This window comes from Gossypium raimondii, unplaced genomic scaffold (assembly GCF_025698545.1).
Source record: "Gossypium raimondii isolate GPD5lz unplaced genomic scaffold, ASM2569854v1 Contig00056, whole genome shotgun sequence".
NCBI classification, from domain to species: Eukaryota; Viridiplantae; Streptophyta; class Magnoliopsida; order Malvales; family Malvaceae; genus Gossypium; species Gossypium raimondii.
In genome coordinates, this window is record NW_026291215.1 from 105419 (window position 1) to 121172 (window position 15754).

Below are 15754 nucleotides of genomic sequence, written 5' to 3' on the forward strand. Positions count from 1 at the left end.
TCTTTAAGAATAATTTAGGTTAGTTTACCTTCGAGATAATTTGAGTTAGTTTAACCTCAAATTGTAGTTTATTAGTCAAGTGTTTACTTTCTCAAAGAATAATTTAGATTTGATTCACCGTTGCATCATAATTAATTTATTTTGTCTATATTTATTGTTTCATTCTTATCTTAGTTTCATAAACTCGTGTGTTAAAAATGGATTCAGTAATTAATTAGTTAATGAAAACATTATATATATAAAAAAATAAGTATATAATCCAATAATAAGCAAAATAACTATCAAAGTACAGAAAATCATGGGAATTGGCGAAACTCCCATTTATACAAAGCAATATAAGTCGTGGACAAAAAAATAAGACTCTGGATTGGAATTGCCACCCATCACCTGGCGAAAGGGATTTTTAAGGACTAGAAGGAGAAGGTGGTGGAGAGAAGAATGGAATAGAGGGAATTGTAGTTGGGATTGTGGGAATCGAAGGCATGCTTGGTAGATGGGGCAATGTGGCCCTTGGTACACTAGGCAGTGTGGGCAAAGCGGGCATGGTAGGAAGTGGAGGAAGCGCCCCAGGCCTTGGGAAAGATGGTATGGATGGCTGTGGGAGATTAGGGATAGATGGGAATGGTGGGAGTGTGGTTGTAGGCAATGTTGGCATTGGAGGCAGTTGCTGAAGGTGACGAGCTGCAACCCCGACATCAATGCTTGCAAGCGACAGAGCCACGAAGAATCCCAAAGCAAAGCAATTGAAACAACCCATTTTGTCCAGAGATTTTGAAACTAATTATAAGCTGATGAAAGAAAGATTTTGAGTGAGGAAGAGAAAGCATGGTGTTGGGGTTTATAAAGGCCTTGGAGCAGTGGGAATAGGCCACTGGAGTTGGTAATATTTGATCATGTATGTTTGGAATGGAGAAAACTTGGTCAATATTGAAGGTATTGGTAGGTCATCTTCTCATGGGATTTTGGAGTTTAAAATAGGTGAAATGCAGTAGTTGTGGTTGGCATGGAAGCTACCTCATGTAATGAAGTCAGCCTCTTAATTAAATTAAGAATATGTCAAATAGTATTATTCGACTAACCTCTAAGTGAGCAAAGTTTCCCAAGCACGATTGGCATGAGACGATAACTTTCAAAGTTGATTTTATATATATATTTATTTACAATTAGAATTAGAGTATTCTCTATACCTTTTACAGTTTATAAAAATTAATTTTTTTTGGGATTCATAAATATTTTTTTCAACAATATTATTACTATTATTCAATTGATTATATAAAGAAACTATGTATACACCCTCAACTATACTTGTAAATTGAATGAGTTGAGTTAGATTTAAATTGGATTGATATGGACAAGATGAATTCAATTTTAAAATTTTCACATCATTTCATGTTAAAGCCAATTTCGTCTTTTGGTCATTCGGTCTTAGAAATTAAGTTTTTAAGTAGGTTATCTTAGATTCAAATCATTTAGAGTTATTTATTCAAGTCATTTAAGGTTCCAGTTATTTCAAGTTTGAATCAATTTTGTCAAATTGTTGACTTTTATAATCAAATTAGATTAAATTGAGTTTAAATTCGAGTTAATCAAATAAAATTTTCAAGTTAAAGTTTAAATTAACAAGTCTGCCTCCAAGTTAAACCTGCCATGTTGCATTAGGCTGCCTACAAGCAAGAAGCAATTGGAAGTTGGAATTACCAATTGAGGTGGCAGTGATTTTGTCTGCGTAAGGTGAGAATAAGTTAATACTAAGTAAACCTGCTCATGGCCGGGCTACCGGACTGACCTGAAAGTTCGCCCGAAAATTCGGGCCTTGGGTAAGACCTTTTTGCCTGAGTCCGGCCCGGTCCGAATTCACTAAATGAGGGAAAAAAATCTGCTATTTATTTTGTTACTTTAATGATATTTTTTTGTTGTTTTCTCCTTATTTTGCTACTATTTTATTGTTATTATTTGGATATTGTATACAACTTATTTTATTGTTAATTTTGTTATTATTTTAGAGACATTTTCTTATTAAGTTGCATCTATCTTAGTATTATTCAAGTATACATATTTTTTAAAATTTATTTTCAATTTGTTCCGAAATATTTATTTTAATATTTTTAGTATTTTGATGTATTATATATATTTAAAAATTATGTACAAAATAATGTAATATAAAAAAATTAATATGGGCGGGTCGAGTCGGGCCCAAATTTTAGCATTTTTATATGTGGGTTTTTTTTTTGTCCCCAGCTCTAATTTGTATTTTTTTATTTAATTTATTACATATATGTTTCAATTTAATATCTTTAATAGTCATTTTTTATTTCAATATCATTGTTATTATTACATTTGAATTCACATATTACAATATAGACTTTTGTCGCATGGCTACTGTAACTAATATTATTATCATTGTTATTTTTAGTCTCACCAAAATTAATCTCACCATTGATCTCAGTGAATCCACTCTTATAAAAATTGTCAATAAGCTATCAAGAAAGTTCTTTGAATAATGTTTAACTAATTTCAAATTAAAAATTAGTAAGCTAAAATGTTGTATCATAATTAATTTCTTTTTTGTCAATAAACTAACATAAGAGAAAGAATGGTGCGAAACAAAAGTTTTCTTTTATCTTAATAGCTAGTTATGAGTGAGGAATAGAAAGCATAGTGTTAGGGATTACGTAGGCCTTGGAGCAGATCATAAATGGTTGAAAAGGAGGAAACTTGGTGATTATTAAACGTTATAGTAGCTCATCTTCCTATGGACATTGGAGTCTAGAAGTGGTGAAATGAAATACAGTTTTTGCGGTTGGTTCCTCATAAAATGAAGTCAACCACTTAAATTAAATCAACTCAATCTCCGTTTCGTATACGTTCCAAGCAAGATTTCCCATTGAGCATGGTACCTTGTTGAAGCTCCAAATATTCCTTATATTTCATAGCTCCATATGCTGGTGGATTCCCCAAATTTTCCACCAACTTTGAAGCTGGGCTAACAATGGCATCCAATGCTGGTCCGTGGGGCACTGCTATGGATATCCTTACATCTCTGTTGTTCACCACAGCTCGATGGAGGACACTTTTGTACTTTCCGTTGCTCAAAATCTTGCATCAAAATAAACCGTGTCAAATTAAGCTTGGATAAACTATGCATGATATGGCTACCATATATGAAGTAAATGTGAATACTATCAACCAAAACAAAACAAGATGGGGATAAAAAGTGCGAGGGAATTTGGAGTTGTACCTCAATATGGTCGCCAATGTTGGCAAGAAATGAATTGGGGATAGGGTCTATATTCACCCATTTGCCTTTGTGTTGTACTTGAAGTCCCCCTATTTGGTTTTGGATTAAGAGGGTCAAAAGACCATGGTCCGAATGTGGAGGCAACCCCATTGCCAGCTCCGGCCGTGGACATGGCGGATACAAGTTCGCTGCAATCAGTTGCAGGCCATTCTCAAGGTTTAGGGTTTCATCAATGTAGTCCTTTTCTAGCCCCAGACTTTCAGATATTCCTCTTATTATTTCTCTGGCTACTAGCCGGACTCTTTTGCTGTATTCCAATGCAATTTCTCTGAAAAATTTAGGCAAATGCTGTTGTAATCTATGTTACGTACGCATATTCGAAAATGAGAATAAGATAATGTAGTTTTAACTTTATAAAAGAGTTGTTTTTCAAAAATATTCGAATATATTGATATAGGATACATCCACTTACCCGACACTCTTACCGAATTGGAGAGGTCCCAACAAATGTCAAATATTATGTTAGCTTGATTCTATTTCTTTTTTAATGAATTAGGATTTTGTTAATGTCTCCTTACACTGTTTATGAGTCGAAAGCCCGTCTGAAAAATAGGAAAGTTTGGGCAAAAATATAAATTCTGAGCAAAAAAAAAAAAGGCCCATTTAGATAATAAATTGGGTATCAGGTAAACTTTTTTGGCATTAACCCAGATCGGCCTAGCTTCAATTTGAAAAAAAAAATTGTTGTCGTTTTTTCACTATTTTGCTATCATTTCACTATTCTATTGTTATCATTTTGTTGTTATTGTTTGAATATGTATAAATATTGTTTTATTGTTAATTTTGCTACTATTTTAGAGACATTTGTTTGTTAAGTTGTACCTATTTTGGTGTTATTTAAGTAAAAAGATTTTATTTATTTATTTTTAATTTGTTGGGATATGCTTATTTTAATGTTTTTTGTGTATGATTTATTATATTTTTAAATTTATTTTATATGGATAAAATAAACCAAAAAATTTGTTACGACTTGGCCATGATGACCTCTTCTTACACCCAACTCCAAATAACAATTAAGAGAAGGAGTGCAATATTTTGAATGGGTCTACTTTTGTTTTAGTCCCTTTATTACTATGCTAAAATTTATTTTCCACACTTTAGTTTGACACATTTTATCCTCTATTTTTAAAAAGTTATTGATAGGTCCAAATTAAAAGTGATGAAATGAATTCTTTTAACAATCTTAAGTATTCAACTAAATTAGTGTAACTAAATAATAGTAAAGGAAAGTTCGCAACTAATAGCGGTTCGGCTATCTTATAATTATTATATGCCCTTCAATTTCGGTTCAAGTTTTCTAGTTTACCGTTAACGGGATTTTTGAGAGCTTGAGAAAAAGTTTGTGAATACACTTTCTTAATGCATGACGGAAGATAAATTTGAACAACAACAAACCTGAAGGAAGGAGGCTTTTGGGTGAGTGAAACTCAGGGTGCTGAAATATCTTCACATAATCTCTCCAACACAAAATTTCATCCACTGATTCATTGAAACTGGTTCCGAATCTAATCGGATCCAACACATGTTTCCCACCAATTCCTCGCTTCTCTTCCTCCGGTAGCTCGAAAAATTCCCGGCAAACCTCGATGATTGCCTTCATCATCCTCTCTGGCACCCCATGGTTGGTCACCTGAGAATATCCCCAAATCAAATACCAAAAACAAATGATCAATAAAGCTAACATCGATGGAAGAAGAAACATATATATACCATGAAGAAGCCCCAGTTCCGGCAGGCTTTTCCGAGTTCTCGGATGGTTTTAGACCTTTGACCGGGATGACTAGAGGTGAGGAGGGAGAAATCGATGGTGGGGATTGGTTCTTTCGTGTCTGAAACTGGTTCGTGGTAGGTTTGTTTTGGGAAGTGTAAATGGAAGGGATGGAAGAAAGTCCGGGCGATTCAGATAGTGCTTTAACGGTTGTTAGCTTCCGTGGTGGTGGTGGGTGAGTAAGAGATGGTTGTGACAGTGGAGAACCGGTCGGAGCAGTGGTGGCCATGGGGAGACTGACGAAGGCGACGGAGAGAGGCTGAGACACGGCTCTTTGTCGGCGAGGGTGAAGTGGAAATGCATGGTGTGTTGATGTGTTGTTAATAATGGATGTCTGTGGGTGGCTGCCATAACAGCAATTTGTCCATTTCAGTACTTTACTTGTCGTATTAAAACATTGTTTCTCAAATTGGATCATCCATCTCATCAATGCTAATCATCTCAATTCCATTCCATTCAAATATTTTCAATTCATTTAATTTCGTTTAAAGTTTGTTAGTAATTCCTAATAAAGGAAAAAGTTACATATTTATAATACACATAATATGTTGTTTCATTATAAATTTTATCAAGAAAACTTAATGGGACAAAATATTGGTTAAAGAAAAAAAGAGTACAATGCGTATTTACTTCTCATCGTGAAAACATCACGTAATATCTCATATTCTATGTATTCAATCTTGAATATCACTTTTCAGATGACTATTTAAATGTATTGCTAAGCATTTGTATCACCATTCTTTTAAAAATCATAAGTGAGGGAAATTTTGAGAAAATATATTTTGATCTTTTAGGAGTTTCAACAATAATCATAACAAATTTTAATCATGATTCTTTTATAAAATATAAATAGGTATTTTGGATCATTTTATAATCCTCCTTCAACTACTATTCACTCAATCAAATTTACCACATATGTTCAAATTATTTCAATTCATATAAATGGACAATTTCTCGATAATTTCAATATGCTTCTAGCATTCTAAATCCTTCAATGATTTCAATATAAATTTACTATATAGTGATTCATAAAAGGTTGTAACAACCACTATTAGACGCAAGTTAAATCTTTTATGAATTGTCAATTTAATAATATATCTAAAGGTTTTGCATCCACCACAAAAAATATTATATCTTTTCATAATCAATGGCGATTTAGCTTAAAAGCTTCATATTTTATTCCGCTTATGCAAAACTATTTCATTTGCACCTCAACGACTTTATATTTTAGATATTTGGACTACTAGTCCAAATACTCCATGAATTTAATTGTACTTGAGTTGCGTCTTTCTATTTTGAACAATATATTTCATATCTATATTTCTCAATAGATTTATTCAATATTATCTTTTTATTTCATTATTTCAAAAATAATATTACATGCAAAATCATTGTCGACCACTTTTATTATCGGTTCCACATTTTCTCAAATTGACATAACTTATCGAGATTTCTTTATTTTCACTGCTTTAACCTTCAGTTTTAGGTACCTGAATCTCTTCTAGAATTTTAATTATATCTTAGGTCTCTTCTAGAGCACCCGCCTTTACTATATGACCATTGTAATAGCCAATTTTAACCCGGGGCCCAAATTAACCAATCAAATCTAATAAAACTTGGGCCAATCCTGACCCAATTGCATTTGGCCCAATAAGGCCCAAGTGTGCTAACCCTAGCCTAACCCTAAGCAGAAGTTAGCAAGAGCCACCCCACGTCAGAAGAACCTCCAAAGGTTGCACGCCCACGCTCGGCAGCACCTCCCAAACTGCCCCAGATTCATTGCACGTCCACTCGCACAATGCTCACACATCTGCAAGCTACAGACAACACTAATAGGATATATTGCTGAAGGTGACGAGCTGCAACCCCGACATCAATGCTTGCAAGCGACAGAGCCACGAAGAATCCCAAAGCAAAGCAATTGAAACAACCCATTTTGTCCAGAGATTTTGAAACTAATTATAAGCTGATGAAAGAAAGATTTTGAGTGAGGAAGAGAAAGCATGGTGTTGGGGTTTATAAAGGCCTTGGAGCAGTGGGAATAGGCCACTGGAGTTGGTAATATTTGATCATGTATGTTTGGAATGGAGAAAACTTGGTCAATATTGAAGGTATTGGTAGGTCATCTTCTCATGGGATTTTGGAGTTTAAAATAGGTGAAATGCAGTAGTTGTGGTTGGCATGGAAGCTACCTCATGTAATGAAGTCAGCCTCTTAATTAAATTAAGAATATGTCAAATAGTATTATTCGACTAACCTCTAAGTGAGCAAAGTTTCCCAAGCACGATTGGCATGAGACGATAACTTTCAAAGTTGATTTTATATATATATTTATTTACAATTAGAATTAGAGTATTCTCTATACCTTTTACAGTTTATAAAAATTAATTTTTTTGGGATTCATAAATATTTTTTCAACAATATTATTACTATTATTGAATTGATTATATAAAGAAACTATGTATACACCCTCAACTATACTTGTAAATTGAATGAGTTGAGTTAGATTTAAATTGGATTGATATGGACAAGATGAATTCAATTTTAAAATTTTCACATCATTTCATGTTAAAGCCAATTTAGTCTTTTGGTCATTCGGTCTTAGAAATTAAGTTTTTAAGTAGGTTATCTTAGATTCAAATCATTTAGAGTTATTTATTCAAGTCATTTAAGGTTCCAGTTATTTCAAGTTTGAATCAATTTTTGTCAAATTGTTGACTTTTTATAATCAAATTAGATTAAATTGAGTTTAAATTCGAGTTAATCAAATAAAATTTTCAAGTTAAAGTTTAAATTAACAAGTCTGCCTCCAAGTTAAACCTGCCATGTTGCATTAGGCTGCCTACAAGCAAGAAGCAATTGGAAGTTGGAATTACCAATTGAGGTGGCAGTGATTTTGTCTGCGTAAGGTGAGAATAAGTTAATACTAAGTAAACCTGCTCATGGCCGGGCTACCGGACTGACCTGAAAGTTCGCCGAAAATTGGGCCTTGGGTAAGACCTTTTGCACGAGTCCGGCCGGTCGAATTCACTAAATGAGGGAAAAAATCTGCTATTTATTTTGTTACTTTAATGATATTTTTTGTTGTTTTCTCCTTATTTTGCTACTATTTTATTGTTATTATTTGGATATTGTATACAACTTATTTTATTGTTAATTTTGTTATTATTTTAGAGACATTTTCTTATTAAGTTGCATCTATCTTAGTATTATTCAAGTATACATATTTTTAAAATTTATTTTCAATTTGTTCGAAATATTTATTTTAATATTTTTAGTATTTTGATGTATTATATATATTTAAAATTATGTACAAAATAATGTAATATAAAAAAATTAATATGGGTGAATTAGTCGGGCCCAAATTTTAGCATTTTATATGTGGGTTTTTTTGTCCCCAGCTCTAATTTGTATTTTTTATTTAATTTATTACATATATGTTTCAATTTAATATCTTTAATAGTCATTTTTATTTCAATATCATTGTTATTATTACATTTGAATTCACATATTACAATATAGACTTTTGTCGCATGGCTACTGTAACTAATATTATTATCATTGTTATTTTAGTCTCACCAAAATTAATCTCACCATTGATCTCAGTGAATCCACTCTTATAAAAATTGTCAATAAGCTATCAAGAAAGTTCTTTGAATAATGTTTAACTAATTTCAAATTAAAAATTAGTAAGCTAAAATGTTGTATCATAATTAATTTCTTTTTGTCAATAAACTAACATAAGAGAAAGAATGGTGCGAAACAAAAGTTTTCTTTTATCTTAATAGCTAGTTATGAGTGAGGAATAGAAAGCATAGTGTTAGGGATTACGTAGGCCTTGGAGCAGATCATAAATGGTTGAAAAGGAGGAAACTTGGTGATTATTAAACGTTATAGTAGCTCATCTTCCTATGGACATTGGAGTCTAGAAGTGGTGAAATGAAATACAGTTTTTGCGGTTGGTTCCTCATAAAATGAAGTCAACCACTTAAATTAAATCAACTCAATCTCCGTTTCGTATACGTTCCAAGCAAGATTTCCCATTGAGCATGGTACCTTGTTGAAGCTCCAAATATTCCTTATATTTCATAGCTCCATATGCTGGTGGATTCCCCAAATTTTCCACCAACTTTGAAGCTGGGCTAACAATGGCATCCAATGCTGGTCCGTGGGGCACTGCTATGGATATCCTTACATCTCTGTTGTTCACCACAGCTCGATGGAGGACACTTTTGTACTTTCCGTTGCTCAAAATCTTGCATCAAAATAAACCGTGTCAAATTAAGCTTGGATAAACTATGCATGATATGGCTACCATATATGAAGTAAATGTGAATACTATCAACCAAAACAAAACAAGATGGGGATAAAAAGTGCGAGGGAATTTGGAGTTGTACCTCAATATGGTCGCCAATGTTGGCAAGAAATGAATTGGGGATAGGGTCTATATTCACCCATTTGCCTTTGTGTTGTACTTGAAGTCCCCTATTTGGTTTTGGATTAAGAGGGTCAAAGACCATGGTCCGAATGTGGAGGCAACCCCATTGCCAGCTCCGGCCGTGGACATGGCGGATACAAGTTCGCTGCAATCAGTTGCAGGCCATTCTCAAGGTTTAGGGTTTCATCAATGTAGTCCTTTTCTAGCCCCAGACTTTCAGATATTCCTCTTATTATTTCTCTGGCTACTAGCCGGACTCTTTTGCTGTATTCAATGCAATTTCTCTGAAAAATTTAGGCAAATGCTGTTGTAATCTATGTTACGTACGCATATTCGAAAATGAGAATAAGATAATGTAGTTTTAACTTTATAAAGAGTTGTTTTCAAAAATATTGAATATATTGATATAGGATACATCCACTTACCCGACACTCTTACCGAATTGGAGAGGTCCCAACAAATGTCAAATATTATGTTAGCTTGATTCTATTTCTTTTTAATGAATTAGGATTTTGTTAATGTCTCCTTACACTGTTTATGAATTGAAGCCCGTCGAAAAATAGGAAAGTTTGGGCAAAATATAAATTCGAGCAAAAAAAAAAAGGCCCATTTAGATAATAAATTGGGTATCGGGTAAACTTTTTGGCATTAACCAGATCGCCTAGCTTCAATTTGAAAAAAAAATTGTTGTCGTTTTTCACTATTTTGCTATCATTTCACTATTCTATTGTTATCATTTTGTTGTTATTGTTTGAATATGTATAAATATTGTTTTATTGTTAATTTTGCTACTATTTTAGAGACATTTGTTTGTTAAGTTGTACCTATTTTGGTGTTATTTAAGTAAAAAGATTTTATTTATTTATTTTTAATTTGTTGGGATATGCTTATTTTAATGTTTTTTTTGTGTATGATTTATTATATTTTTTAAATTTATTTTTATATGGATAAAATAAACCAAAAAAATTTGTTACGACTTGGCCATGATGACCTCTTCTTACACCCAACTCCAAATAACAATTAAGAGAAGGAGTGCAATATTTTGAATGGGTCTACTTCTTGTTTTAGTCCCTTTATTACTATGCTAAAATTTATTTTCCACACTTTAGTTTGACACATTTTATCCCTCTATTTTTAAAAAGTTATTGATAGGTCCAAATTAAAAGTGATGAAATGAATTCTTTTAACAATCTTAAGTATTCAACTAAATTAGTGTAACTAAATAATAGTAAAGGAAAGTTCGCAACTAATAGCGGTTCGGCTATCTTATAATTATTATATGCCCTTCAATTTCGGTTCAAGTTTTCTAGTTTACCGTTAACGGGATTTTTGAGAGCTTGAGAAAAAAGTTTGTGAATACACTTTCTTAATGCATGACGGAAGATAAATTTGAACAACAACAAACCTGAAGGAAGGAGGCTTTTTGGGTGAGTGAAACTCAGGGTGCTGAAATATCTTCACATAATCTCTCCAACACAAAATTTCATCCACTGATTCATTGAAACTGGTTCCGAATCTAATCGGATCCAACACATGTTTCCCACCAATTCCTCGCTTCTCTTCCTCCGGTAGCTCGAAAAATTCCCGGCAAACCTCGATGATTGCCTTCATCATCCTCTCTGGCACCCCATGGTTGGTCACCTGAGAATATCCCCAAATCAAATACCAAAAACAAATGATCAATAAAGCTAACATCGATGGAAGAAGAAACATATATATACCATGAAGAAGCCCCAGTTCCGGCAGGCTTTTCCGAGTTCTCGGATGGTTTTAGACCTTTGACCGGGATGACTAGAGGTGAGGAGGGAGAAATCGATGGTGGGGATTGGTTCTTTCGTGTCTGAAACTGGTTCGTGGTAGGTTTGTTTTGGGAAGGTGTAAATGGAAGGGATGGAAGAAAGTCCGGGCGATTCAGATAGTGCTTTAACGGTTGTTAGCTTCCGTGGTGGTGGTGGGTGAGTAAGAGATGGTTGTGACAGTGGAGAACCGGTCGGAGCAGTGGTGGCCATGGGGAGACTGACGAAGGCGACGGAGAGAGGCTGAGACACGGCTCTTTGTCGGCGAGGGTGAAGTGGAAATGCATGGTGTGTTGATGTGTTGTTAATAATGGATGTCTGTGGGTGGCTGCCATAACAGCAATTTGTCCATTTCAGTACTTTACTTGTCGTATTAAAACATTGTTTCTCAAATTGGATCATCCATCTCATCAATGCTAATCATCTCAATTCCATTCCATTCAAATATTTTCAATTCATTTAATTTCGTTTAAAGTTTGTTAGTAATTCCTAATAAAGGAAAAAGTTACATATTTATAATACACATAATATGTTGTTTCATTATAAATTTTATCAAGAAAACTTAATGGGACAAAATATTGGTTAAAGAAAAAAAAGAGTACAATGCGTATTTACTTCTCATCGTGAAAACATCACGTAATATCTCATATTCTATGTATTCAATCTTGAATATCGACTTTTTCAGATGACTATTTAAATGTATTGCTAAGCATTTGTATCACCATTCTTTTAAAAATCATAAGTGAGGGAAATTTTGAGAAAATATATTTTGATCTTTTAGGAGTTTCAACAATAATCATAACAAATTTTAATCATGATTCTTTTATAAAAATATAAATAGGTATTTTGGATCATTTTATAATCCTCCTTCAACTACTATTCACTCGGTCAAATTTACCACATATGTTCAAATTATTTCAATTCATATAAATGGACAATTTCTCGATAATTTCAATATGCTTCTAGCATTCTAAATCCTTCAATGATTTCAATATAAATTTACTATATAGTGATTCATAAAAGGTTGTAACAACCACTATTAGACGCAAGTTAAATCTTTTATGAATTGTCAATTTAATAATATATCTAAAGGTTTTTGCATCCACCACAAAAAAATATTATATCTTTTCATAATCAATGGCAGTACTTAGCGAAAAGCTTCATATTTTTATTCCGCTTATGCAAAACTATTTCATTTGCACCCTCACTGACTTTATACCTTTAGATATTTGGACTACTAGTCCAAATACTCCATGAATTTAATTGTACTTGAGTTGCGTCTTTCTATTTTGAACAATATATTTCATATCTATATTTCTCAATAGATTTATTCAATATTATCTTTTTATTTCATTATTTCAAAAATAATATTACATGCAAAATCATTGTCGACCACTTTTATTATCGGTTCCACATTTTCTCAAATTGACATAACTTATCGAGATTTCTTTATTTTCTTTGCTTTAACCTTGATTTTAGGTACGAATCTCTTCTAGAATTTTAATTATATCTTAGGTCTCTTCTAGAGCACCGCCTTTACTATATGACCATTGTAATAGCCAATTTTAACCCGGGGCCCAAATTAACCAATCAAATCTAATAAAACTTGGGCCAATCTGACCCAATTGCATTTGGCCCAATAAGGCCCAAGTGTGCTAACCTAGCCTAACCCTAGCAAGCGATTAGCAGTAGCCACCCCACGTCGCAGACAACCTCCGGTCTGCACACCCACGTTCAGCAGACCTCCCAAAGCTGTCCCCAGATCTTTTGCACGTCCACTGCACAATGCTCACACATCGCAAGCTCTGAGACAACACTAATAGGATATACACACAAAACAGTTGTAAAAGGATTTAGGGAGGGTTATATAAAGGCCAATGATTTTCTGTAACGGGGTTAGACAAATTTTGTATGGGAAAAAAGAAAATAAAAGAGAAAAAAGAAAAGCAAACGTTTTGGAAGGTGACAAATTTTGGCTTTGTTTCTTCTGTTCTTTTACTGATTTTATTTTATTTTGTTTGTTTTCTTTTGTTTCTTAAAACAACAAAAAGAATAAAGGAAGGAGTAAAGAAAACTTACCGGTGTGGCGTCGTTGAAGCTCCTTTGTTTAAATCGCCATCGGTGCGAGGGAAGAGTTTTGAGGCGAGATCTGCGTGACTTCAAAGGAAGAAAGAAAATGAGTTTAGGGTTATAAAATGGGATTTTATAGTGTTCAAAATGGGACATTTGCACTATTGGTCCTTTGTTTTTTGGGTGATTAAATCAGTTTTTATATTTTTAAATTAGGCAATATATTTTAATGTTGTTTTAGTTCAATCCATGTTCTTCTTGATTGCTTGAGCGATTTGGATAATTTGCTCTTTGATCCTCCTTACATTTGGCGTGATTTAATTTGTTCCTTTTGAGCGTTTTAATTTTCGAATTTAGCCTTTAAATTCTATTTATTTTCAATATTAATCTTTAATTTGTTCTTGTTTTTAAATACTGTTAAATTGTTTATTACTATATTATTATTAGCATTTATTATTATTGTTATATTATATTATTATTATACATATATTATATTATTCAAAACTTTTATAAATATATTTTCCATGTATTTTATATATACATATATACCCATATTTTCATAATTATTAATATATTATGCTTACGTTTTTATTTTTATGACAACTCATTATATTTTATGATTATGTTCTTTTTATAATTTTGTATACATATATAGGTATATTTTAAATTAAAGTAATGATTTCATATTACGCATTAGCATTTTATTATACTTTTAAAGAAAAATCTATTTTGGCTTTGTCAAAACGTTAAAATCGTTTTTATTTTTAAATTTTTAAATATTTGGCATTCATGATTCTCGAGAAAATAATGGTGTCCTAACTTACTGGATTGCGATTATTTTTCAATGAGTTTAGAGAGCCAATTATTTATTTTGTTGCAATAAATTCACACAGATTTCAAATAAAAACTTATTCTCGGGAATCCAAAAATACCGGGTCCTAACTTACTGGTCATGACATTTTATTTTCTCGAAATAAGAATTTTTAAAGTCAAGAGATAAACAAGATTTTGAGGATTTAAAAATATTGTGCCCTAACTCACTGGGTGTGATGTTTTATTTCTTTGAAATTAGGATGTTTTAATTTTTTTAATTCATTCACATGTTAAAATGTTTTCTTTTAAATTTTTTTTAAATTTCGACACTAAGATATTAAATAATCAATTTGGTACCGATTTTGGGTGTTACGAGGGTGCTAACCCTTCCTCGTGCGTAACTGACTCCCGAACCCATTCCTCAGATTTTGTAGACCAGAATTGTTTTTATGGTGAGCCGATCACACCTTAATAAAGGATCGGTGGCGACTCCAATTTTTGTTTTTAAAGTCGACAACTAAAATTTTTGTTTTCAAAAAAATGGTTTCGACAGCTTGGCGACTCCACTGGGGACTTAGAGAGTCGAGCCATAAATTGATTATTTTGTGTCTTTTTATCGAAAATTAAAGTTGTTTTAAATCGTGATTTTCCCCTTTGCATTCATTGGTTTTATTATATGCTTGCTTGATTGATCTAAGTCCGTTAGTTTATTTGCATTTTGCATTTCATGGTCAATTTTACCCCTTTAAGTGGGAGTGAGAAGCTAGTCCTTCGTGAGGTTTTCACCTCCGTGCAGGATAGTGGATCGCTTTCGGGATACATCCGTACCTATGTCTTCGTGAGATTTTCATCTCCGTGTAGCCATAGGGAAATGTATCCCCCTGAACTGAACTCGGTCTGTATGAGCCTATAATGGGTGAGGATCGAGGAATCTACTAGTTCGGGTACCCTTGCTCTAGAAACCAAACCACATATAGTGAACCTTAGGAACTTACCCTAGGTAGAATTACTCTAAACCTTAGTAGGTACCTGACTAGGAGTTTTTATTATTTCTTGATTGTATTGGATTTAATGTTTATACCTGATACTAACCCGTTTTGTTTTGTTTTGGTTATGATTGCATTGCATTTGCATTTTAGAAAAGAGATGTTGATTGAAGTTTGATTACTAACTTAGAAAGCCTATCATAAGAAAACAGGTTTCTTGATAAAATAGAAAATAGTGCGGCTGCCTGAATATATTCCGAGAAACACAAGAAGGGCGATGGAAGAATTCGTGACTTTACTTCAGGGCCCGAGGATTCAAGATGATTGTCTAAGAGCTTTCAATATTCCAACTTTCTTAAAGAAGCTAATGAGCATTGCGAGGATGGGCAGACGTTGGATTATAACCAGGGTTAAGTAAAAAGGAGGTAGAGGAGATACCCCTTTTGAAGAATTCGCAAGATTTATCTTAACATCCAGATGAAGAAGGAGAAGATGTCTTCGCCTGGAGTATGAGGGCAAAGCCGTATATATATATCCGCTTTATGTAAAGAAATTTGTTTTCTAGTAAAGTTTTCTAAATGGAAT

General features: G+C 33.0%; 2 protein-coding genes and 1 pseudogene across 2 annotated transcripts; all 3 read right to left on the reverse strand.

Annotated features, from left to right (window-relative positions):
• Window positions 1-403: 403 nt before the first annotated feature.
• LOC105781943 (protein PELPK1) lies at window positions 404-757 on the reverse strand. The gene has a single exon (XM_012606461.2). The coding sequence runs from the start codon at window positions 755-757 to the stop codon at window positions 404-406; it is 354 nt and encodes a 117-aa protein (XP_012461915.1).
• Window positions 758-2696: 1939 nt separating this feature from the next.
• On the reverse strand, window positions 2697-5508 carry LOC105782412 (2-oxoglutarate-dependent dioxygenase 19). Its single transcript, XM_012607134.2, is given in 6 exon segments — window positions 2697-3096; window positions 3239-3566; window positions 4694-4712; window positions 4715-4928; window positions 5009-5145; window positions 5148-5508. Coding segments are annotated over 6 exon segments (1296 nt in total). The 5' UTR covers window positions 5494-5508; the 3' UTR covers window positions 2697-2844.
• Window positions 5509-8921: 3413 nt separating this feature from the next.
• Window positions 8922-11726, reverse strand: LOC128036831 (2-oxoglutarate-dependent dioxygenase 19-like; annotated as a pseudogene).
• Between the last annotated feature and the right edge of the window lie 4028 nt (window positions 11727-15754).